The 27,229-nt window shown below is 38.7% G+C and overlaps 1 protein-coding gene and 1 long non-coding RNA gene across 2 annotated transcripts in view; both read right to left on the minus strand.

Moving 5' to 3' along the window:
- The window catches only part of DPY19L1 (dpy-19 like C-mannosyltransferase 1), a 47,741-nt gene that overhangs the window by 20,300 nt on the left and 212 nt on the right, over positions 1-27,229 (minus strand). The window contains 11 exon segments of the mRNA XM_042888799.1: positions 753-830; positions 2,098-2,197; positions 4,178-4,269; positions 7,098-7,155; positions 13,455-13,548; positions 15,031-15,151; positions 20,092-20,229; positions 20,844-20,931; positions 22,247-22,271; positions 26,485-26,553; positions 27,167-27,229. The exon segment at positions 27,167-27,229 is cut by the window's right edge and continues 33 nt beyond it. Of these exon segments, the coding sequence (XP_042744733.1) occupies positions 753-830; positions 2,098-2,197; positions 4,178-4,269; positions 7,098-7,155; positions 13,455-13,548; positions 15,031-15,151; positions 20,092-20,229; positions 20,844-20,931; positions 22,247-22,271; positions 26,485-26,553; positions 27,167-27,229 (926 nt within the window).
- LOC122189539 lies at positions 2,653-3,877 on the minus strand. The gene is made up of 3 exons (XR_006181852.1): positions 3,787-3,877; positions 3,382-3,458; positions 2,653-2,716 (listed from the first exon to the last, which is right to left on the minus strand). It is a non-coding gene; the product is annotated as an uncharacterized LOC122189539 (long non-coding RNA).

Raw genomic sequence — 27,229 nt, forward strand, 5'->3', positions numbered from 1 at the left:
TCACAAGTACAGATGGGAGGTAGGTGCCAGCAGGCTCAGAAGGAGCCAGCAGTGTGCCCAGCAGCCAAGAAGGCAAAACGCATTTCAGGTGTATTAAAGACAGCATAACCTGTCGGTTAGAAAAAATGATTCTCCTGCTGTAATTAGTGTTGGTGCAGCCTCACCTTGAATACTGCATGCAGCCCTGGGCTTCACAGTATAATAAAGGACACCAAGGTCCTTGAAAGCTTCCAGAGGAGGCACCACAGTTGATGACAGGGCTAGAAGGAGAAGCTGAGGACACTTGGGTTGGACTAGACTTGTGTCCTCCTGAAGAAGAGGAGGCTGAGAGGAGACCTCACCTCTCTCTGCAACTCCCTGAGAAGAGGAAGCAGAGAGTTGTCAGGCTCTGCTCCTGGGCACAGATTCCATGGTGGGAGTGGCACAAAGCCATCGACAGAGAGCCAGAGTGGATATTAAGAATAATTTCTTTACTGTGAGGGTGGTCAAACTCTGGAGAACAGCTTGATGCCCCAGGCCTGCCAGTACTCAAGATGCATTTGGGCAACACTCTTGTTCAGGTGCTTTAGCTTTTGATTAAATGGCTAGGCTGCTGGGCTTGATGATACTTGACAGTTCCTTCCAAATAAACGATTCTATTCTATTCTTCTATCTTTTAAATTGTCGTATAATTGAGGAAAACACTTCAGACACAATGCCTTTTGAAGCTCTGAACAGTTTGATAGGACTTAAGTTGGAGAAAAAATATATACCATATGAACAGAGAGTATCTTCTGTAATTTGCAGGAGTCAATATAACCCATAATACACACAGCAAACAATGAAGCTATCTAGAATCAAAAGTAAAAAAAGAAAGTTAAAACAATTTGCAGTGGTCAAGTTGCTCTAACAGATATGTATTCATACACAAATGTAAGTGTTCAAATAATCATACACAAACTTTCGTTGCTTTTTTTTGCTAAATAAATATGTCAACATTTTATAACTGCTTCTTTCAAGAAACATGAATTTTGCAGCTCTTAGTAACAGTTATCAAACACACTTGAGCATCCAAGGAGCAAGTATTCAGCTTTACAGAAATGTAAGTCATCACAATCCAGCACTGAACACATCATCTTTCACCCATGAGAAAACAGATTAAAAACAAAAACAAAACACAAACATAAGCATTAATTAACATCATCTAGCCCCACATCTTCAGCAAAGCATCCACAATTTGGTGCTGAAAAAAAAAAACTGGATTCACTGATTTGGTAGCTTGCTAAAAACATAAGGAAAAATCATGAAACTATAATATCAAATTTCAAGGCCAGCATCTAAAACTGGGCACAGCAATGCATTTCTTATATTTTACATTGTTAAATGGCTTCCTCATCTCTAGTTAGAAAATCTGCATACACAGTATATACAGATTGTTCAAAAATATCAACTCCAATCAATCAACACCTCTTCTGAGTGCAGCAGACAATTGAAAAGGTATGGAGGCGTGGACAGGTTTTAAACAACAGGTTACTTTGCAGTCAATTTAAACATTAAGAAATTGTGCTGCGTGACAGTAACCTATTGCCCACATTAGCATTTACTACTTTTCTTGTAGCACTTGTTTAAGTTACCTCAACTGTACGAACCCTCATGCAGTAAAATTATGCCACTGCTGTCAGGTTTTTTAAAATTAAATAGGAAACCATGTAAAATTATGCCAGCTGTCACATCCATGCAAACTTTGCTCTACTCAAAAAATTGTGAAGAGCCCAAAGCAATGCAAGATCAATGCCTTTTTTATTTTTGTATTTCAGTGTACAAAGTTTTCTTATGTTCTGCGTTTGTTCTAATGTAATGATCCTGTGCTGAAGGTTGCTTTTAAGGAAAAAAGAATTTGTTTAGTCCTGGTTAAAAAAATAAAAAAAGACTTTTAAATGGAGCAACTTTAAAGACTAGAAAAAACCTGGTGTGATAAGTGGAGTGAATCTTCCCTGACGGCAAGTCTAGCTGAAATGAAAGCATCAAGATAATTGTACACGCAATGGCTGCCTGTACAAAATAGTCAATTTGGTTAAAGTAAAGAAAAAGACCATGCAGAGGTGAATATGGTCTTACCTGAGTTAAAAGAACAAACTGAGCAAACTGCCAGGGAAGCATGAAAAAGATATTAGAAACACACAGTGCAATCAAGCTTCCTTTATTAACATTCGGAATCCTTGGGAAAAAGAGACAGAATAGGTATCAGTAAGTTAAAACTACACAGATATTTGCATACTATCAGAATGCATGGAACGAAAACAAAAGTTACCTTGGAAGTTAGCAAGCAATAACAGTCTTTGCAAAGTAACACTCAAGTAAATTTAGCATCATTTTCCCTCAACTTCCAAAAACAATAGTTCTAATGTTTCTTAATGATTTGATGAGTCACCCTTTTCCAAGCATGTATTTTTCTGAGAGCATGCAATGCAGGAATTCAACCTGGAGCACTCTGTGTAGTCCACCCTCGTGTAGCAACTGCAGTCAGGTCACAACTACTTTTATTTCAGCCAGAATCACAATTATTCTCATAAAAGTCTGTATCTGACAGTGATTTCACTCTTCCAGCATTCTCTCTCATCTCTTCTGTATCTCCTCTCCACAACTTTTCGCCAGCGATCCTAGCACAGGATTCCAGGGCAATGACAAATGCACAAAACTCACCTTAGACTGAAAATAGCCTGTTTTCCATCTCCTGCTGAAAAGTTGTTGGGTTTTTATTATTATTTATTTATTTAACTCTAGCTTAGAGATCATATCAGAAACATGCCATGATTCTAAATTCACACCAAGTGGCCTCCGAAAGATTAGGAGATCATAAACAGTCGCTGAAAAGAACCCAAACCCAACAGATAACACAAGTCTCAGCAAATTCTGTAAAATTTTCTTCAGTTTCTCCTAAAAAGTCTTTTGATTAAGTACTGGAAGTCATGCTGAGCATGATTCTACCATATTCTAGACTCTGTTTCAAAGATAGTTCCTCCATTATGTCAGAAGACCAGCATGCATGGCTCTTGGAAGTAGGAACTCGAACTGAAAATCTGAAAGTTAAGTCTTAAAACATCGTGCCAACTTTTTGAAATCCCTTCACTGGTCATTGGTAGGCACACAAGCTCCATTACTACTTCACACACCAGGATTTGAAGCAGTAGCACATCTATCTAATCAAGTGTCGTAGTTATAGATACAGAACATATACACGGGGATCAGTGTATTTAATTTCACTGTTTTTTGTTACATTTAACTATTTAGCCTCAAATGAATGTTTACCATTCAAATAATCTAGCAATCATTCTACAAACTACTCCTAATGATGTATTTTAAAATATTTTTTTATCTTTCATTTTGTATCTTTTTTCTTACCTAAAAAATACAAGATAGTGACAGATGAGAGTGATGCATTTTTGGTTTAATCACCAATAACTACAAGTCAGTATAACCTAATAAAGGAAAATCTGTGGTTATGCAAAATTCAGTTGAAACACAAATACACTGCAAATCTGATGCAAGAGAATTCAGTGGAAAACCCTCATATTAACAACCATGCTTATTTTTCAAACCAAAGGCAAGACACAGTCACACTGCAGGCCAGAAACAACCACAGAAAAGCAGGGCTAATGAACTCAAGAGCATCTCTGCATTATTATCATTAGATTGCTTGAAAGACTGAACTAATAAACACATGAATTGAAAGAACATAACAGCTTATGGGTGCTATTGCATTCGCTGTTTCATAGCATAAGCTTATTCTAAGTGCAATCAACGTACCACTCTCCAAGAGGGACAAAACCAATTCCTGGAGTATAGCTTGCTTTCCATGGGATAGAAGTGACATCAACCAAAAATTCTCTTTTTTGTGTGTTGTTTTTTTTTTTTTTTTTTTTTTTTTTAAAATTCAGACATGTGTTTCCCAACATAGTAATTCTGATATTTATTTTAATCATGTCTTCAAGTTGAAACAATTTCCTTTTAATAAATGAGTAACATGACTACAGCTCTACCAGTGCAGCATCTGCAATGTAACAGCCACAGGAAAGTTTCTATGTTAATGATATTCCTACAGCACGATAATATCTAAACAAATGCATTCAAATATGTTTCCTCCCACATTCCATTTTTTTAACTCACTTTTAGAAGCTAAGTATAAATTGAGAGGTACCTGAGAATATAGGTCAAAAGCAACATCTGAAGCACAAGGAATGGGTATGAGAAACTTTCACGAAGAGGGGGAGTCCACATGACACGAGTGCACTAAAAATAAGAACTGGGTTAGCTGATAATGTTTGGTGCTGTACTTTCATAAAGCAATGCATCTGCATTTGAAAATGAAAGACCAAAAACTCTTCAGTAAAGCAAACCCCAAAACTTCTATGTACAAGCCAAAAAAAAACCTCAAAGGAAAACAAAAAGCCAACAGCACAATAAACAAACCAAAACAAACAAACAAAACACCCCACAAGAAGAAAACCAACAAGACAGGATGCAAAAAAGAAAAGGAGAAAGGATGCAGCTTTCAGACTTGAGGTCGATGATGCACTGTTTAACAAAAAGACAAATTACTACTCTTCCAAAACTAAGTGTGACAGATAGAGAACTTCTAAGAAAACAGCCAGGAGAGCCTCTGCTCGTCTCTGCTTCTGCTGAACTTAACAAGTCATTCAGCTAACTGACATTACTTCCAACTTCAGGCAGTCACTTGCCACACGTACATGGACAATGTGAGTGGGGAGAGGAAAAACCAACACACTCTTCACCACACTAGACCATTCAGGTTACAAACATTTTACATTTCTAGCAGCAGCAAGACAGAAAATTTTTATAAAATCTGCTTTCTAGGATAGGCTACTAAAACCAAACTGAAGTTTACAAAGCTATTCTAAATTGTTTCCTTCACTCTTTAGCCTACTGAAGTCAAAAATAATGCAATTGAATCAACCCAATATCTTCTTCATTAACTTCTTTGGGTTTGTGACAAACAGCTCACCCGCTTCACTGATATTCTGATCCTTATACTCAGCTCTTTAGAAAATGTGTGCACATGGCACTGGTCATCAAAAAAAAAAAAATTGTAACTTCAAAGTTAGGAACATTACTTAATACTAATTTACTATCTAAAATTTATGTTCCTATATGATTAAAAAACATCCTTCAGATTATTTCAATTCTGCACAGCATTCTTTCAGATGCATAAGCAGCCTACCAGCAGGAAATCATATTTTAAGTGGAATCTGTTTAAAAAAACAACAAAAGAACACAACACACCAAACCACTCTGCGTCCGGACGAATGAAACACAATCACATTTAAATCCAAGGTTTACAAGTGAAGGTAAGCAAAATCTTTGATTACAACTACATAGCTAGCACCTAGACGGCTTTCACCCAATAGTTAGCAGAAATAGTTTGAACGAAATGCATCTTCAAACTGTATTTACTTACTGTTGCAACAGAGAGAATTGTGTTCATCCTATTTAGCGTGCAAAATTTTTGCAAAACTACTAAGCATGCTTTGACAAATTATTTCTGTAGCTTTTCTTCCACAAACGTAGCTTTCACAATAGTATTAGCCACTCTCCTTTGTCTAACTCCATTTCCCTTAGACAGCAATTTATCACTGTAGGACAAACAGCATTGAACCTGTGCCCAGGAAACACACAAACACAGCCTACAGGAGATAGGGAGGTACTTCTATAGCCCGAAATACCATTTTGCATTGTGGCAATCAGTTAGCAGGATACAATCTGAAGTAAATAGAGCAATTTCAATGCAGAAAGCACCTAAGCCCCTCTACCTATCTTCTGTTGCACACAAAACAAAGCTGACTCTGTAAGTAACAAAAGGCAAAAAAGAATTAGCATAGGCTTAATCCCCCTTCCTCTCTGCAAAAAAAGAAAAATACTTTGATGGATGTTAATACATACTCCTGAGAGGACTGCTGAAAAGAGAGTTGTGTTCACAAATTGCAAGAAGAGATGCAGAAGAAGCCTGGTAACTTCCTATCTTAAGGAAAATGAAAGGGTTGGTCCATTCAGAAACCTTACATGAAGGCTAACCAGGGGATAAAATTGTTTTGAGTACACAGCTTTGGACATAAGCATTATGGAAGAAGAAAATATTTCAAGGAGAGGACATTTTTGACATACCAATGGATAGAAAATGGCTATCAATAGATTCATACTAGAAATCAGAAAGATTCTTTATTACTGAAGGCCAAAAACTTAACATAGACAATAATGAATTTATGAAACCTTACAGCATGTTTATACAATCTTGTCCCTTCTACTTTGATTCCCAGAACCTTAAAGACATTTTAAAAATATTGTTTTATCAAAGATATTACCAGAATCAGTACCATTCAATTATCTGCTTATTGTTCTGATATTCCACTAATATGTTAAATTAACAGTGTAAAACAGGTGCTTAAAAATGTAAAATAAACGAAAAGTTGTCTGCCAATTACCATCAAAATTAGTACACATAATTGTGAAAGATTTATGTGTGTTTCCTGTCATCTGACATGAAGTCTCTTAGATTGTGCCAAGTAGGACAGCACAGCTCACTGTGCCATAGTGTGCCAAAACAATGTGTACTCTTGTCAGAGCTTTCTAGCAAAGGATAAAATACTAATTCCAAATTATCATCCAAAAAGAACGGCAGTAGAACAGGGGTTTATTTGCACTATGTGAATTCATGAATTTCAGATAAAATACATAGCAATCTAAAGAAAACTTCCACAGTTTCTAAGGCTTATGCACATGATGCATCTAAGTCCAATTATGTCTGGAACAGGGAAGAAAGATTTTGATGTTCTGAAACTTGAACTTGTTGTGCTACTAAGACGTGAATCTCAGAATTACTTTACACTTCCCTTCTGATTTTTATTTATTTTTTAAATCTAAAGTGATACATTACAGTGCTATACATCATACAAATTGTAACCTATTTCGCATTCAGTAATGTCTTACTCCTATTAGCCTTTTACATTCATCCTCATTTAAATCAGCAGCATAATTGTCTTTAAGGAAATTAGATCGATCTTACTCTTCAATAAGAGGGAAGAAAAATAAGGTGGTAATCCTACCTCTCCATGGTTGAAAAAGTAACACATCACGGTAATGAGGCCTCCTAGACGGCTCCCACTGTGAAAAGAACATAAAATATAAATACAAGAGAACTTCCTAAACTTCCTAACAGCTGATGCTTCTTCAAAAATGTGGTGCATTTGCTTATAGCTAAGTTTACTGGGGAAAGCAAAAACGCTTTTGGGCATCGCAGAAAAATAATCCACATTGCACAGAAGATATTAAAAGACTAGCTACACAGCTAGTGTTTACTCCAGAGCAGACACCTCTTCATACATCAACTCTCTTCTGCAGAGCACCAATTTTGATGTAAATTACTTGTGAAGTTGCTCTTCTGCCCGTCACAAGCTTTGGTTGTGATCATTACGCCAGCAATGATGAGCTGATGTAAAAATGAGCCCTACGAATTACAGCCTTCAACTTCTGGTGTTTAATCTGCTGTACATAGAACTTGCTCCTAAGAAGTGCAGAGCATTTTTTATTCATTTTTAAATCCCAAGCAGAATAAATGAAATATTTCTTCCCTAGGACACTGATCAGAAAATTCTAGAACCTGCACGTGCAATCACTCACAGGACTTTGCAAATATCAGTCTGAACCTAAGATCTTATTAGGACAATCAAACCAAGCATGGTAGCAAACATATATAAAAATGAATTCATATAGAAGAGTCAGTATAAGACAAAGCCTAATTCTTATGTGCAGTACTGTGACATTGACGTGTAAAAGCTTTTTAAGCCCCTAAGGAATTTTTATAGGTTTCTAAATAAATCAGATCTATGCGCTGAATAACAAGCACCATGGAGCCAACACTAAAACCCAAGATAGTACTTAGTTTTTCTCACCTGAAAATAGCATAGATAACAAATCTTTTCAAACAGATAAAACCTTATTACCAATGTTCTGTGGCACAAACCAAGCAACCTCTTTGTGAGAAAAGAACTTGCATTTCTACTCTGAATTGGAAAGTACTATTTTTGCTGCTTAACAAAAGTATCAACCAGCTGCTCAAGATTAAGGAAAAAAAAAAACCAACAAAATCTTTATATCCTCTCAGATCCTTCACCCATCACTAACATGCAGACCAAACAGAATCACTGAGTCCTGGGATTAAAGATACCAGATGAGTGCTAAAACAATCTCCAGGAAACGTGCTTTCTTACACATGAAACATAACCTTTCACTCTGCAAATACTAAAAGCATCAATACTTAAGTCCAAAATGATTAAACGAATACGCTTAATATTTAAATAAATAAATAAATTTTAGTTTTAGAAACAAAATTAAAAGTTTGCTAAAAAAAAAAAAAAAAAAAAGAAAAAGAAAAAAGCCTTCAAGTTTTCCGCAAAGCTTTGACAGTGTGATGAAACATCAAAGCTTGGGTGTCCAACCTTTCAGCCTGTCTGAGTGAAGAGGAATCACTGCCGCTGAGTGAAGGAGTTGTCTTGGGCCATGTAGGAAATACATAGCATCATTGATACATGTAAGTAACAAATCTCTTTCTTTCAAATATATACAAACATTTTGAATTTTACTATTATCTGTTTTTAACACAGAACATTATGGGATGAGGTTCAACAAGGCCAAGTGCCGGGTCCTGCACTTCGGGCACAACAACCCCATGCAGCACTTGGGGATGAGTGGCTGGGTGACTGTGAAGAGGAAAGGGACCTGAGGTTGGTTGATGCTCGGCTGAACACAAGCCGGCAGTGTGACCAGGTGGCCAAGAGGGCCAACAGCATCCTGGCGTGTGTTAGAAATGGTGTGGCCAGCAGGAGCAGGGAGGTGATCATCCCCCTGTACTCAGCACTGGTGAAGTTGCACCTTGAGTATTGTGTTCAGTTTCAGTTTATGAGGAGCAGCTGAGGGAGCTGGGATTGCTCAGTCTGGAGAAGAGGAAGCTCAGGGAGACCTCACTGCACTCTACAACTGCGTGAAGGGAAGCTGTGATGAGGAGGGGTTTGGCCTCTTCTCCCAGGCAACGAACAGGACCCAGGGAAATGGCTGCAAGTTGTACCAGAGGAGGTTTAGGTTGGACATGAGGAAAAACTTTTTCTCTCAGAGAGTGGTCAGGCACTGGAATGAGAAGTGGTGGAGTCACCGTCCCTGGCAGTGTTCAAGAGGTGCCTGGATGAGGAGCTGTGAGATCTGTTTTAGTGCTTGAGGTGGCATTGGTGATGGGAGGACGGTTGGACTAGATGATCTTGCAGGTCCTTTCCAACCTTATGATTCTATGATTCATTTAACCTATGTTACTTTCATGCCAAACAAAGCAGCCATTAAATACACCATATGTTGAATCTACATATTCTGAGAAAAAGTGAATTAATGCAAGTATAACGTGCATATTCCATAAACCTAACTTAAGCATGCCTGGATTAGCTAATTAGTGGCCCTTCCACTAGAACCTACATCCACCCATGTATAAAAACTTACTAATTATTTAATAAATCTAAATTATTCTGTTTTAAAGGACTCCAGATGACCTCAACAGTTAGTTCTTTGTCTAGTAGAATCAGGTGTGAAATACTGAAAGAACTTTGATTCCTACGTACCATAAGCTGAAGCCTAAGGAAAGCTTTTAGGGAATTGCACTAATTCCTTCTTTATGAACATGCAAGAAACAGAATAACAAAAAAGTACTTTCAGAAGGAGATACAGGAAATTTATGGGTAGCTCCTTGAGATGCAGTATTTCACAATTGTTTTACACTTTCTGCCCCTCAACTGCAAGAGCAGAAGGAATGGGGGAGAATCTTACAATGAAATAAAGTGCTTATCATATAAATACCATTCATTTGTCCATTTAAAAAAAAAAAAAAAAAAAAAAACCAACAATCTTAGAACAAGTTTTCAACAAATTCCTTCAACTGTAGTAGGAGAGAATGCTCCTAAACCTGAAACTGACAAACCATACAAAAAGATTCTGAAGTGTCTGACTAAGCAGTGGTTGCAGTTTCATGCTACAGCAAACCCAGCTCATCAGCTACTTCTAAAGGCTACCCTTCTTAACATTGGCCATAGACAGTGAGTGCTAGGACAGGGACATACAATGTCTGGTCATCTTCTAAGCTGGGGAGAAAAACTGGCTAAGGGAGTTAAACATCAAAAACAGTTATAAAACAAAAAAACTACTCCTACAAAGCCAACTACATTTCTGCTAGCTGAAATCCTTGAACAACAGACTACAGCATGCATAGATGTGAGAACACGAGCTAGATTACAAATAAATTATAACAAAGTGGTCTTCCACTAACCTATCATCTTTCCTCACCAGCTGAAAAGAGACTAAAGGCAAATCAAGGCTGGAATAAAAAGATGACTCATCTCATGAACACATGGGAAAAAAATAGCTACAAAAAATATGTAAGCTTGAGATGTCTGTTGCTCACAAACTTAAATTATAGAATGGCTTGGGTTGGAAGGGACCTCAAAGAACATCCAGCTCAAATCCCCCCTGCAGTGGGCAGTGTTGCCAACTCCTGTAACAGGCAATAGATGAGGTCATGCAGAACCCCTTCCAACCTTCTCTTCTTCAAGTTGAACAAGCCCAGCTCCCTCAGCTTGTCTTCACAGGAGAGGTTCTCAAGCCCTTTGATTATTTTCATGGTCCTCCTCTGGATCTGTTCTAAAACCTCCACATTTCTCCTGTGCTGGGGGCCCCAGATCTAAACACGGTATTCCAGGTGGGGCGTCACAAGGGTGGAGTAGAGGGGGACAATCACCTCCTTCACCCTGCTGGCCACTCCTGTTCTGATGCAGCACAGAACATGATTGGCCTTCTAAGCTGCAAGCACATACTGCTGGCTCATGTTAAATCTTTCATTCACTGGGACCCCTAAGACCTTCTGAGCAGGACTTGTCTCATGGAGCTCCTCTCCCAGCCTGTATGTATACCTAGAATTGCCCTGACTCAAGTGCAACACTTTGCACTTGACCTTGTTGAACCTCGCGAGGTTCAAATGGGCCCAGCTTTCCTGTTTGTTCAGGACCCTCTGGATGGCATCACAGAATCGCTCAGGTTGGAAAAGACCCTCAAGATCATCAAGTCCAACCATAACCTAACCATCCTACCCTAACAACCCACTGCTAAATCATGTCCCTGAGCACTACAAATGGTTTTTAAACACATTCGGGATGGTGACTCAACTCACTGGGACAGAGAGCCTGTCCCAGTGCTTAACAACCCTTTCTGTAAAGAAGTTTTTCCCGATTTCCAACCTAAACCTCCTCTGGCACAACTTGAGGCCATTTCCCCTCATCCTGTCACCAGTGAGAAGAGACCAGCCTCACTCTCACTGTAAGCACCTTTCAGATATTTGAGGAGAGCAATAAGGTCTCCCCTCTGCCTCCTCTCTTTCCCAGACTAAACAGTTCCTTCAGTCACCCCTCACAGAGAATATTCTCCAAGCCCTTCACCAGCCTTGTTGCTCCAGCACTTTGATGTCCCTTCTGCACTGAGATGCCCAAACCTGAACATCCCTTCCTTTTGACATGTTAACTGCACCACTAAGCCTGGTGTCCTCTGCAAACTTGCTGAGGGTGCACTCAATCCCATCATTTATATCACTGATAAAAATGAGTACCAGCCCCAAGACAGACTCCTGGAGGGACACCACACATCTCCAGCCTCTACCTGGACATAGAGCCATTGACAACAACCATCCCGGCTGTGACTTTCCAAACAATTCCTTATCCACTGAACAATCCACCCTTCCAACTCATATCTCTCTAATCTAGAGATAAGGATGTGGCACAGGACCATGTCAAAGGCCTTCCACAGGTCCAGGCAGATGACATCAGTTGCCCTTGCTTTGTCCATCAGCGTTGTCACTCCATCATATAGGGCCAGTTAGACAATATTAGAGGATGGTTCCCCAACATCACTATGAGAAGGCACTATGAGAAGAAGTCTCAAGAAGCCTTCAAGTAGTCACAAAAAAAAACAAAACAAAAAGACAACCAACTAAAGATCACCTTAAGGGGACAGAGCTACACCAATTCATAAGATTACCTATTTCACCACAGTAGAAAGGCATTGCTTTAGATTCAGTTCCTTTATTTTTTTATACCCTTGAGAAAAGCCTAAAGATGGCTTTCCTTGGCTTAGAGGAACCTTTGAACTTATGCAATATCTAGGCAGCCATCTAGATCTGGTATCCAAATATAAATGTCTTGAGAATAAATAAGGACAAAATCCTACCTGCAGGAAACTGCAGAGTCACTTGTTACTTTTCAAAATCCCAGCTGAAAGTATTCTAATTTATATTCTAGTCATCTTGACTACCTAAATTGCAGATCATTTACAATTGACCTGCTTAGGATACTCAAGAATTATTTGAGAAATGCACTGCAACATTAAGATAGTGCTGAGTTTTCTATACACTAATATATGTAACACTGCTTTACATACATCTTCCTTTAAAGAAACATGGCAAGTTAATGATATTAAGATTCAAAGTTTACCCACTTCTTCAAGAAGTGAGAGGTTCATTTTCCACATTAGGGAACACAAATATACATTTTTTACCACAAAATGCCTGACAGTTACACTAGGCAACTTCCTCTTTCCACTGTCAATTGGGCTCCCACTTTTCTTTATCTGAACTTTCACCACATGCTTCAGTGAGAGCAAGAGAACTCAAGGTAGTGAAGTCAGGGAAAGAAGAGGAGAAACAATCACATCTATTAGAGGAAAACGTAGCAGCTTTTTGCATTTCTCCAAAATTGGCAAATGAAAATAGAGGTACAAATAGTCCTGCTTCTATTTTTCTGCTGAACATGGAGCCAATTTTACATACGAAATAATCTTACAGTTCCTGAAATTAAAGGACAGATACTGAAAACAGAAATCCACTGAAAAAGGGAAGTATGTCTGCAAAGTAACAGATTATCTTCCAAAACATTTTATCCTTTCCATTATACTAAAATTGAAAGAAATTCAGTACTATTGGAAGAAAAGCATCGTAAAAACTCCAGTCTTGGTTAAAAGTGCAGTGTCATTCAATGTATTTTTTTAAGCATGGGTTATACTGATAACCTTAAGAGCACAGAGATACAAAAACTGGCTTAAAAACTCCATAATATTTAGTTTGATCCACAACCCAGTGCTATCAACATTATACACTTCACTGAAATCTCCTGTAAGTTTTTGTAGTATCATCAGCATATATCTTAATAAACAATATTGTTTGTCCTAGTAACTTTTAGTGATAATGTGGTAGTATTTTTATTGCAATGCACCGTACAAACAAACTACAAATCCTCAAAATATTTTACTATCTACTTTGTTTGTCTGTTTTACTGTAAAAGCAAACTGGTAATATCAATGAAATAACTCAGCCTCAACTCCCTTACCTGAGGTATGTGCCATATATGAAGAACAGTGACATCATCAGTCCATTCAAAAGAAAAATCACAGCAACATAAAAGGAAGCAGGGTCTCCCCACCCTAATAAACAAACAGCAAATATACATGAATGGTCATATAGTTTAGAGAACAAAACACAATCATTATAATAAAGAACACTGCTAACTTAACATATTTAAAGAAAGGGTAAAAAAAAAAAGTCACAAAGATTACTGGAAAGATCAAATGAAAAGACTGCACTCCTAAAAATAAGTAAGTAAATTTAGAAGGGGAGAAAAAGGCATAGTACTTGGGCAGGAGGGAAGCACTACCTCCAAAAAACCCTGATATGTATAGAAAGGATAAGCATAGCCATAGCAACATTCTCTAAGATGCTTTGACTTCATTAAGGCTTTTAGATCTAGTTTGTATTCACCATACTCTCACTTCAGCATAAGCATATATTCAAATGTATCACACATAATGCTCTTAGCTTTTTCTTGTTCCATTAGTTGCCAAGAGAAGTTCTAATAATGCACGTCTTTCAATTTACCCATTCACAAACACTTCTGTGTTCACATGCCTATCCTTTTTCCTCTTATTCTTTCTTTAAACCTCCAGCCTCTAATGATTTCTTCACAACAGCTTCAAAAAGCCTTGTTCACTATAGAGAAACTAGCAAAACTTCAGTCTGGTACACAGAAATGTTTATTCAACACTGTCGAAATTACAGCGAGATGGCTCTCCAAAAAAAAAATAATAAAAAAATAAAAAATAAAGAAAGAAAGAAAAAAAAGATGATGATATGCCCAGCAGACTTAGTAGCTTCAATAGCTGTAGGATTTGGTTGTTGGTGGCTTTTTGCGTTTTTACTGTTGCTGTCTCTTAAAAACACCAGGAACAGTAATTTAATTTTGTCACAAGCAGTAAACAACAAATATATGTGTAAGTGAACCATTCTGAAGAGAGCTTGTGTAGTTTGGTGCAAAGAAGAAAAATATTGATGTGACCACACAAAGGCACTTGAAATGGTAAAATGAAACAACTTTACAAACTGACTGTAGAATGTCTCGACTGCGTTTCTCAGCAAAGTACTTCCACTGCATAACGCTCAGTTCAGAAGACAACACCTTACATGTTCAAAAAAGAATTTTTAAACAAGCTAGAAAGTGGCAGCATCCGAGCTTTGGTATCAAATCCAAGATATGAGGTCTGAATATTAGGTCACAACACAAAATACTAACCAAAAGGGAGCCTTGTAGTTATCTTTTTCCCCTCCCTCTCACATTCTGGTTACAAAAGAAAACAGAGGGTAAATTTTTGTCTTAGAACAAATTGCAGATTCTACAATAGCTACAAAAATTTCATGCATCTACAGAGCCTTCAATTGTACACAGCAGATCTTATAACAGCGCAATATAGTATAGGCTCAAACTACAGCTGTGCACATTTGAAGGGCAGTATATAAGTTCAGCCTAGATAGGGGCAATATCTAAGAAATAAAGCCCACATTCTACTTGCTGGTGTTCTTAGAAGCCACAACAAAATGCTTGCAGGAAGGAAGTAAAACAAAATGCAACTCACCCTCACAACTTTCAACAGGACTAAGATCTTTTCCTCTGTTTATCGTCCAACACGTCTTTGTTGGTACACCAAGGAAATTCATAACAGCAGTATATATGCGGTACCAGCTGGCAAGGACAACCTAGGTGGGAAAAAAAGGATTACAGGTTTCCAAAAACTCAACGCCTGACATAGAAAACACCAGTATTTTACACACAGAAAACCTGTGACTCATCTCACAGCAAAGTCATTGGATAAAATTACCAAGATGTTCTGTCAGATATAACAGATTTATTGAGTTCATAAATAAATAACGTGACCATTCCAGTCAAGCTGCTCTGAAAGTTACAACCCAAAGGTCCCTAGACTGAAAAGATATTTAACCACTGCAGCATTATTGGTCCCAGTCCCGTGCCAAAAGAAAAAAAAGCACGTACAGAAAGCATGATTCCACCTACTCTTTCCTTGTGCAACTAATAAAACTGTTATGTCACATCTTTAAGAAGGACAAGAAGGGAATACAATACAGGAAATAAGAACTTGATCCCTGATAAAGTGTGCATCAGGCTTATGGAACAAGGTTTTGGTAGTGGGGGGCTGCAAGGGTGGCCTCTGTGAGCACAGCCAAGTAGCTGCCCCATGTCAGATCACAGCCAGATCCAGACAGCTGCTAGTGCCCTGCCACTGCCCAGGGCTCAGCCAACAGCAGGTAGAAGTGGAGGAGGCAATCATTCTTACTCTGCTTTCAGTTCTCACTGAAATAGCTACATTTCATAAAATGCTATAGTCTTCTATCATTAGGTAATAAAGTAAACGTGGATCATGTTGAAAGTAATGCCTTCTATTTGTTCCCATGGAAACTAAAACAGAAAAAGCACAACAACACTAATTGATAGAGCAAATTCTCAGCTACAAAACACTGTTTTTCAGCATAGTCACCACCATTAGCTATGCATTTTCACCAGCAATGAACAAGAGCCCCACTGTAGGCAGGCTCACTGTATTCACACACACCGTTTGGTCTCCATTAATGTTCAGCAAGCAACAATGAATGTCAATGGGTCCATTTTTTCCACATGGCAGAATTCAATTCCACATCTTTGCTTCATACACACTTCCATGTCAGGCTGCTTCACATAAAATGTCAATTTCCTTCCTGCTTGTACGCTCTCTTCAAGCAACAGAATGCTACAATGAGGTATCCCAGGAGCTTTCTCTTTTCCAAGCAAAATAGGACCAGCTTCTTCAATCTTTCTTCATAGGAGAGGTGCTCCAGCCCTTTGACCATCTTTGGGATTGTCCTGTGGACTCAACCCAACAGCATCCTTCCTGTACTGGTGGCCCAGGTCTCACAGTGGCAGAGCAGAGGTGGAGAAATCACTTCCCTCACCCTGATGCGATTCTTCTTTTGATGAAGCACAGTACCCTGTTCAACTTCCAGGCTGCGACAGCAGCCCCGGCTGAGGGAACTGGACTTGTTCAATCTGAAGAAGGCTCCTGGGAGATTTCATTATGGCTTTCCAGTGTTTAAAGAGAGATAATAAACATGATGGATACAAACTTTTTACAGGGGTAGACAGCAATAGGACAAGGGGAATGGTTTTAAACTAAAGGAGAGCAGGTTTAGATTCGATGCTGGGGAAAATGGTGGTGGTACAGACTGCCCAAGAGGTTGCAGACATCCCATCCCTAGAGGTGTTCAAAGTCAAGTTGGAAGGGCCTCTACACAACCTGACCTACTGCCTGTTTTAGGGCTTAGCAACCTTGTCCAAGGCAGAGGGCTCTGAACTAGATGATCTTTTGAGGTCTCTTCCAAGCAAAGCCATTCTATGATTCTAAAGAATTCTGAGAAAGGTTTCAGTTGCACTCAGTGACAGGAAAAGAGTCAATAAGCATAAACAGAAATACAGGACCCTCCAGTTACACACAAGATTTATTTTATTTTTATTATTAAGATGGTCAAACACTGGAAGCCCAGTGAGGTGGGGACACTCCAAACCAAATCAAAGGTAGTCCTTAGCAACCTATTTCATCTCACTTAAAACAAAGTGGTGCAACTAAGTGATGTTCAGACACCCCTTCATTCAGTTTTTCTGCGATTCTATGGTTAGATTATGTTCTCAAACTAGGACTCCCGATATCCTAACTCAATTTGTCCATGCTCTTCACATTCCCATAATGTAAACCTTGTATATTCACAATACACCTACACCTTTTTGTCTAGACCCATACTCCTCGCCTTAACATCATGACCTGCAAAGTACACCACCCTGAATTCCTGAGGGTTTCCTGAACATCTGTGTCCTGGCACTGCTGATTGTGCATATGTGCATATAAATGAGACACTCACCCTTCTCCACATAAGCAATAACAGGACTTGAACCAACACCAAATCATTTCTCTTAACACTTAAGTGTGGTTGTACACTGCCAACAGAATGCAAATACAAGCTTAGAGACATCTGTCCATCATACTTGCATCACCAGCCCCGAAGCTGACTTTACAGTGAGCGAATAAAGCATTCTTGCTGAACAAATCCTGCACCAAAAAAAATTACAGCTTAATCTTTTTATGTCACAAGTGCTTATGTCAGCTGCAGATGTTATTACACATGAATACTCCCCTAACCCCAGTCTCCCCACTCCCAAGACTTTTACTTACTTCATACGAAGAACAGAAACATTCTTGCCAAAAGCTGCTTCACATGAAACAGTTCAAACGTGAGCACGAAAATGGAAGCAAGCCAGCAGCCAAAATTGCTAGGTCAATTAGAACACAGTGGCATTTTTGGAATTTGCACTGTATTGTACTGGATAAACGCAGAACTTGGGAAAGAAAAGACTGGCCATTAGACCCAGGATACCTCTATGGACCAGTCCTTTGCTGTTAAAGACCATGTGGGAAAATTGATCCCTTTTACTGGTTGCCACTGATTAATACTTAACCCCAAACTACACGGGGTCTTTGAAACATTCATTTCTCCAACTCAGATTTTCATCACTACTGCCACACACAGAAATACCTCCTGTCCTGTAAAGGTGAACAGCCAGACAGCAAACTGCTATTAGCATGAAATTAACACATTAGCTCTCTGTCACTTTCCATCACTCACTATACAGCCACTGGAAGAGCCTTTACTACTATTAAAATTCAGTTTTAATGCCAGCTATTGCACCAAAAAAGCTAGAAAGCTCCTAAAAATTAAAATGGAAATGAAACACTCCCCAAAAACTTAACTGGATACTGGGTATCAGGAGGAAAAAAAATTAACTGTCAACAAATATGTCCACAAAGCACTTTCCTACCACTCATCACAAGTCAAACTAGATAAATCTGGAGAACAAGCTTTAGAAGTCAAGTTGCTCCTATCAATTGCTTTTTAGAAGCAATTACATAAAAACAAGAAAATTCAAGAAACAAATTTAAGAAAAGGGTGGTGAAACACTGGAACAGGTTGCCCAGTGAGGCTGTGGATGCCCCCTCCCTGGAAGCATTCAAGGCCAGGCCAGATGAGGTTTTGAACAACCTGGTCTAGAGGGAAGTGACCCTGCCTATAGCATGGGGGTTGGAACTAGATGAGCTTAAAGGTCCCTTCCAATCCAAACCATTCTGTAATTCTACAATATCGTGAAATATTTACACAGAAGCTAGATATTATGCATTAAGTGACTAAAAGGAGCTGAGAAGACCACTGTCTGCTTTTCACGCCCACACAGGCACAGAAAAGATGAATGAACTCATAACTTATCACCAAATTCAACGTGGCAGTAAGAACCTAGAAAACTCTAAATGAACAGACAAGCCTACATATTTTGCACAGCAATCTCCTAAATGTTTTAACAGAATGCCAGCCATCGTATTTCATTACTCTCGTTTTGCTTTCAGCATCCAACATACCATATTTCATGGTGATACTGAGGATTTTGTTAAGAGTAAGTTCGCTTGATCAGTTACCTTTGTCTTTTCCATGTCAGATTGTAGCTGAAGTCAATAAATCTTTCCCAGCTAAAGAGAATATATTATTCAAATGCAGCATACGCTGCTAACACTGCATTTCTAGAACTGAACTGCAATCCCTTTGGAGTTAAAAACAAAACAACCAACCACAAGAAACAAGAGAGGATACCAGAAGCATTAGTCTATAGCAGTTACTTCTTCCTTAACAAGGAAATAAAAAGCAAAAGAAACTGCTAAATGAGAGTTGTATACATACATGTTAGCCAGGAACTCTTACACATTTATTTCCTGGAAGCAGCTCTGCTCTCACAGAGCAGGAGAATAAATGCTAGTAACCAGGCAATTACAGCCACTATTACTCCCTGATTCTCCAACAAGTTGTTCCTGACACACAGAATTACATAAAGGAAGATTAATCAAAGGAGTTTCCCCTTTGCAAAATGTTTGATTTTCTCTCTTATGATATTTTTGCCTTTGTCTCTCAAACATTTCTGTAATTACTGACATCTTCTTAGTGACCAAAAAAGCCAGACTAAAAGCTTTATCTAGTCAGGTAACAAACCCATGCAAAACAACTGCAATCAGTCTTCTAAAGAGGAATTTATTTTGTTCCGGAAGAAATTCACACCACTCTTGGATTTAAGGGCCACAGTAAACTGTGATTAATCATTAGCTCACTGTCCAACACAAAATGCAAGCCAAAACAACCTCTCAGTATCTTTATCCCTTCAGCCATTGTCACGTACCACTTTCACTTCATGTCCTATTTCCTGAAGTGCACAAAGTCAGCAACCTACTTCCAGAGCTAAGAAAACTACGCTAGAAGATAAAACTGGATTGCAACTGTAGGGCACGATATATTAAAATGCCCAGATTATTCACCTTTGATATGAAGTACGTGATGACGTTTGAGAACAGTAAATAACAATGGCAATTGGCCACAGCATACAAAGTTACTTTCAGATATTAAATTTGAAATGCAATATCCCAGCTACACTTTGTTTTTCAATCTATCTTTACAACTGCACTTTCCACGGTAACATTTCTTATAAATTTATTATCAAGCCTAAAGAAACCAAAGATTTCTCAAATCATTGAGAATCTTCTTGTTAAAACACCGCTTACCTCTGGGTAAAGATTGAACCTTTGTAAGGTGTTAATCACTAAAGGATATTCAGTTAGTCTGTCATTCATAATTGTACACAGTCCATTCCAAAATGACGGTGCTTCAATAATGATCTTGAAATAGGAATAATAAAGACCCTACAAGGAGAGAAGAATGATTACAAGGGGAGAAGAATGATTGTTTCTGATCTGCTTCACAGATCACCATGTACAAGGTTCATTTTTAAAAGCAATTTCGTATTTCTAAGAAGCAGGACAAATTGACCCAAGACTTCCCAATTTACCAAATCCTCTCTATTAGTGTTACTGAAACAACGTGGGTTTCTTTCCATTTTGTTTCATGACACATCATAGTCTCTCATTTGTTTAGTTAACTATGCACTAGCATAATACTTCATAGTTCTCAAACTAAATAAAAGCTGCCAAAAGAAATACACATATGCAAACATTAATTAAAAATGACTTTCATACTCTTGCTATGCCACATTTTTAATCAAAGCTACTCCGCAAGATATTTGCAGATTTGTACTTTAGGTTCTCCACAATTTCTTTAATTCCTATTTTAAGCAAACTGTGAAGAGAAAAATTCACAATGATCAGCAGAGAGAAATGTGAAAGTGTAAGGTATGTTAGTTACAAGACAGAAAAACGTTTTTCTTATCCAGAAGGTATTAAGAAATTCGGTAAAACCCATCATCACGAGATCATGAATTTTTCCAATCATTTCATCTGTTATTAGGAGATAATCTGACCATTTCTGTGCGAAAAGCCATTTCTCTTTCTAGTGTTGACAGGTGAGAAAAGTGACGATCACTTTCAAACAGAGTTGTTATGTGCCACCTGTTTAAATAAAAACAAAGAACAATGAAGATTCAATGAAGTTTTAGAGCCTGTATTAAGTCACATATACCAAATAAGAGCTGGCAAGACATTTACTGAGACCCAAAGCCTGCTTATAAACTGCTATTTTACTCAGGTGTCATATCAACATTCTCTTCTGTTCAGATAATTTTAACTGGAAAAAAAAACATGAATCCACAGACAACTCATTAAATGCTATTATGGAATTAGTTACAATATTCAAATGCATTTTAACAGAAGCGTAGACATTTAAAGACAAAAGTGCAATGCTATTCAAATTAGCAAGAATACATATTGGTAAATAAAATTCAAGTATCTGACTAATAAAAAGAAGCACAGACTAAAAACTGCTGGAACTACTACGATGCACATGTAAGCAGTGTTCATTTTTTCTATTTTTTCTATTACCTTTTAATTCAGATATCTGTGATTATATACAGAAATTATCAATGTTATTTATTAAGGATGAAACTACAACATTAAATGTAAAAAAACAGGAGAAATGCAAATAACTGGAGGCAAAATTTGTCCAAGTGAAGCTTCCTCATTGGAAAGGATGGATTAAAGAAAAAAAGGCAAAGCATTGCACGCAATCCTCCTTTGGAATAGAAATTATCAAGAAACAGGCTACCAAAAATCAATAGGCTCTTCTTGAGCTAAGAAACAAAAATACAGTGGCAGAAATTGTTACTTTTTATCTCTACAAAAGCAGCTGGGTGAAAATCGCTATAGAAGCCATTCTGTTCAACGTCTAGAATACAAAAATTAAAGGTGAGGCTTAGGATGGAACCTGAAACGCAGTAATTACACGGACAAAAATTAGTTCAAAATCCATTTCTCTACATACAAAGAAACCATTGGCTAGACAAAGGTCAAAGAAAATATAACAAGACTGAAAAATTAAAGCAAATGTAAATAAGCAGAATGAAGGAGGAGGTTGAAAGGATTTACCTGGACCTTTAGAACCCACTCAGGTTAAAAAAAATCTGCTACAGGAAATGCAGCTGCTGAATGTGCATAGCTAAGCTACGATTCCTGTCAATCTCTTCCAACTCTGGATATTCTATGAGTCTAATAATTTACCAGCTGGAAAGCAGGCTTCACTCTTAGCTGAACAAGCTTAAGAAAGCTTTCAAATCAGCTTCATAAGAACAGAATTACGCATCTTAGAGGTGACAACTTGGTTTCAAGAGGAAAGATCTAAATATAAATTATCCAAATAGCTTGTCTAAATATAAGTCAAAATGACACTTTGAAGCACCACATTACCCTCAAACAGTAAATAGAATCTTACCAATGTAGGACTCCTGCAAAAGCAGCTGTAAAGGAAACAAAAGGTGTCAAGTTACTCAAACATTTAAATCGTGTTCTTTTAAATAATTTCAGCACTACTTCAGAGGTGCTCAGAAGGTACTCAGCCTCCAGAGCAGCAGCAGAATAGCACATCTGAATTAAATTTCATGGGCAGCTCTTTGAAAATCTGAAATCATGCCAATGACATTCAGCAATACGCAGTGTTCCCACCTGTATCGTGCATCATTCAAGTGTGATCCATCAGAATCTAAAATAGCCATTTCAGCTATGAAGAAACACGAGTGATAAGCACAGGTAAGTTATACATAGCGTATTTTGAACATTTTTAAGATGTCAAACCAAGTCTAATTGAGACTTTAATTGCTGAACATGGTAAACACTGCCTGTAATAATGTTCCATTTGACCATTTTGAGACTATCTGCATTGTCACTTAGTTGCAGAATAAGGAGGTAATACAGAGGAACACTGGATGTGAAAAACACGTGATAAAGTGGTGGATGAACATCATACGAGTCTGACGTTCTGAGCACTACAAGATAGATCCAAAGAGATCAGAAATCACTCTACTTTGCATGAGCAGCACTCCCACTGCATCCAAAGTTCACAGTGCAAGAAAACCCAGCACGAGCAAGGAATAAATAACAGACATTAAGACAGAGATACCTCTGTCTGGCACTCCTAGACTGAAGTGCCCTGGTTGCTCTCTGTGCACACAGTGCCTCTCCACCACAGAAAGGACAGGCTGACAGGTGGCCTTTGGCCCAAGGCAACCTTTGTGGCTGAGGGTCTTGTTGTCTACACGGCTTACATGGAGCAGGGGGCCGAGAGGTGCTGAGCCCGCGCCTCTCTCCAGGGTGCTGATCCCCACACTCCAGCAGCAGCAGGCAGGAGGGCTGGGCACGGCACAGCACAAAGGGGAGCCTTACAGCAAGCACCTCCACGCTCACACTGCAGTCAGAGAGCTACTGAAGGCACATCTCAGTTGTTCACACAGTTCAGACTGCGTGCTACACATGTACGATGGTTTGTTTCTGGCAAGAAGCAGGAACAACAGGAAAAAAAGTCATCTGCAAGCACCAAAACTGATACGGACTGAATATACCCTTGGCACCCCAAGGCACACATTCCTCTAACACAGAGCCTGAAATTGCTCCTGCCGTCAGTGGCAGTGCTTGTTATTCTTGTCACTACATGTGACAATGCAACAGGCTATGCTCACAAACTTCAATTTTAGTGCTAAAGCTTTGTATACAGAGATAAGTGAATTGAAAATGGTTAAGACAGAAAAAAATGCTAAGATAAAAAAAAAAAACTAGAAGGAAAAAAATATATTTAAATACCTGCCTCCACAATCATAAAGGAAAACATTTACTTCAAGCTACATATTTTTACATACTAAGGTTACACCATACCACTTTCAGACTTTCTTAAAGAGCGCTTCAACTCCACTTCAGTTGTTTTCTCAAATAGAGGCATGGATATCCATTAAAAAATGAACAGCATAAGCTTTCTTTTAGATTTGTATCTTTTTTACATATACTTTCTAGGAAAAAAAATAAAACAACAGAAGGATTTCTCAGTATGGTCCTCAATAAGTGGAATTCAGTGTCTTAAGCTTTCAGCAGCTGTCTTCTTTTTTATACTAAGAATATCTACATTAGTTCTCATGGAGAAGTTGTTAATTATTTTTTTCAGAAAGGCAGATGACACATGGAATTTCAGGTAAGCACATTAGCTACAAGAGCAACAGAGCAAACCACACTTGATGAACAAGCATGTTTTGCAACAACTATGCAGAAAGAGACAGAAGAATCCCTACCTTTTACTTATTACCCAGAATCACATTTGCAGACAGAAGAAGAAGGCATCATTTCATTTCTCAGCAACAGTTTTAAGATTCCCAATAAAATCAGATGCTGAAATAAGTTTACATACTCACACATACTTCAACTACTGAAAAAAAAAACATCCATTTTGAAACAGATTACATGTTAAGTAAGTATGTGCAGTAGGAGTGCAATAAATGCACGTTAGCTGCTGGTACTGTTCATGACCTCAGAATTCACACAGTTCCAAATATGCCAAATACACAGTGTTTTCAGCTTATACATCCATTTATAAAGCAAATGATGTTTCAAAACACAAATGTCCACTTATTTCACAGAGAAAACACCGTATTCAAATGTTATTCCTGTAAATGTTGCACTTGAAAATCAATCCAATAAGTGTAAATACATTCAATCAGAGTGATTTTCTAATATCAAACATCTTTATGAAACTTCCCACTACTACCCCTTTGTATGATTAAAAAGAAGACCTTTTACAATCACTCAGCAATTCAAGTCATTGCTTAGATTTAAAGTCAATGCACAAAATTCATAGACTTGCATTACCAATCCAAATCTACCCCTGTCAACAGATGGCATCCAGATGTACAATAAGCTAGTTTCTGACGGAAAGCACACAGATCAGTTCTCTTAAAATTACCATCCTTTGATCCCATTAATGTCTGGGAAGTGAAGGGAAACTAGAGTCCTAACATTAGAAAGACATTTCAAACTACAGCGTACCTGAAGTTGCTGATGCCATTTTCTCTCTACGTAAGAATCGTAAAAAGCAAAGCATATGATCAGATTTTTGCAGACTGAGGTTATTACATAAAATCTGATAGTTCAGTCTTCCTGTGTTTATCTGTATCCTGTGTTTTCTGTTCTAAGAATGGCCAACGTGAAAGACATAAGAGATGCAATCAGGTTCTGAAAGTTGAATACTGAAGAAAGAAGCCATTCTTCAAAAGCTGTGATATACACAATTCGTTTACCAAGAGAACAATAAACACTAAGACACAGCAATACAAGAGGATACGAAACACAAGTTAAACTGATTAATACTGTCCACATTTCCAAAGGGACTACGGTTGGAATAAAGGACAACAGGTAACAACAAGAACCGTGTCAGCTTGGGCTGTTTCTGCCCCTTACTCAGGATTCTGAGATTCCACGCAATCAGAATTAGGCCTCAACTCAACAGACATTTAAAAAGTATGGCAAAAGCATTGTAGAACAATGTTCTTGAAAATCTGACAACTTTAACATGGCACCTATGTTAGACTTAGTCTTTAGAGGAAAAAAATAACACTCTATAACAACACTAGCTCCAATTGCAGAAGCTTCTCTTTACAAAACCTGGACCTTGAAGTAAAAAAAAAAAAACCCAACAAATATTCAAATAGCACTAAACTTAGTATATTTACAGCCTTTACTACTGCAAATACCACGCTGCTATTCATAACAGACTCACTAATACTGGTCCATTAAAAGGAGCTATTTACAAATAGCTCCCTGAGGCATTCAGCTGGCTACCTGAGTTTTGCAGCCAAGTTCAAACTCCACAAATTATACAGCTCTCTACCTAATCTGGTCTCAAATTTCAAACAACTGAAAGCATTCTTCCTCTTCTGATCATCTGTTAAATGTTTCTGTGTCATACAAGTAAGTGTTAGTCTAGGAAATGCTGAATAAACAGAAGTTAGCAAAGCAATTCAGGAGCAGTTTATTCATCAATTAGTTTGTAAGCTAAGTGCTGCCTTTCTGCCATTCCTTTGCAAGGTAATTCATCAAGCTGAAGAAACTCCCTCTGGCAACAAAGACCACTGGCAGTGTCATCAATACTGCCAGCACCATTGGAATTCCTTGACAGTCTTTCAGAGAACAGATAACTCTGCATCTGTTAAATATGCCATTAATAACATTTGCTGACATCAGGAACGCATTTTTTATATAATTTTGCAAGCACTTTGGATGCTTTTTTCAAGATTTTGGCCATTAGCCATTTTGTCATTTACTCCCAAATATTCCCAGAGATAACATTTAAATTTACATCCCCTGCCAGCTTTAGGTTCTTCCAGCCTTGCAAAACAAGCTGGTCTGACTAATTACTTACCAACAGTTTTTTTTCTTCGTAATTAACGACCGCATAGGGGAGATCTATAAATCTCTCGTGAACCACCATTTTCAAGCAAATGTCTTGACACCACATCAACTGCTGTACAAACTTAGAAAAAAATGATGAAGGAAGGTATTTCCCTTCCCTTTTGCAGTGTAAGCCAGGTTATTTTTTTTTCTTTTCAACTCACACTTCTGGATATTTTTTGATACAACTTACAGCTGCAGAAAAAAAGAGAGGGCATTTCTCCCCAGCATATTCCTTCTACTTACCCAGGATGAAAGTGAGCCATATCTTGCTGTCAGCTCTTATAGCGGCGCCCATTCCATCATTAACAAACGCTGTCAAAAGAAACCAAGTATTTTAAGCATCGCTTGAGAACCAGCCTCTGCAAATCGGTTCAAACTTCGCAGCGTTAGAGTGCTGCAAAAAAAAAAAAAAATCTCGACCAGACTTCAGAAGCGCCGCAAGAATTTCATACAGTGAGTATGAAATCGCTGCGCAAACATCACGGACAGCCTTCCCATCACAGGGAGACTACTCAGGCGAACACACGAACCACCAGGTTTTTAAATCCTGAGATAACTTTTACAAATGAACTGGTGAAAAGGGGAGTCGGGCGCATCCGCGATTCGCTCTCCCAGGTCAGACTTTCACAGCGCGAGCCACCCTCCATCCTTCCAACCCAGAGGCAAGCAGGCAACGCGGAGGCGCTCGGCACAGCCCGTCAGCGGGACCGCTGTACGGAGTTACTCACACGGACGGCCGGAGGCGTCGCGGCAGCAAAGCGCTCCTTCCCTCCCCTCGCCCCCACTCCCGCCGACCCCCGCGTGGATCTGCCCGCGCGAACACGCACAGGGCAGCGGCGCGGACTGCCGGAGCCCCCAGCGCCACGGCTCAGCCCCGCCCGGGGGCGGCGGTAGGGTTCCGGGAGGGCCCGCCGCCCCGCCTCACCTCGCAGCCGCTCTCCGTCGACGCGCGGCCGCCGGAGGGGCCCTGGGCCCGGCGCGTCCCGCA

Source organism: Lagopus leucura, unplaced genomic scaffold (assembly GCF_019238085.1).
Source record: "Lagopus leucura isolate 7727_CA_CO unplaced genomic scaffold, USGS_WTPT01 Super-Scaffold_100157, whole genome shotgun sequence".
Lineage (NCBI taxonomy): Eukaryota > Metazoa > Chordata > Aves > Galliformes > Phasianidae > Lagopus > Lagopus leucura.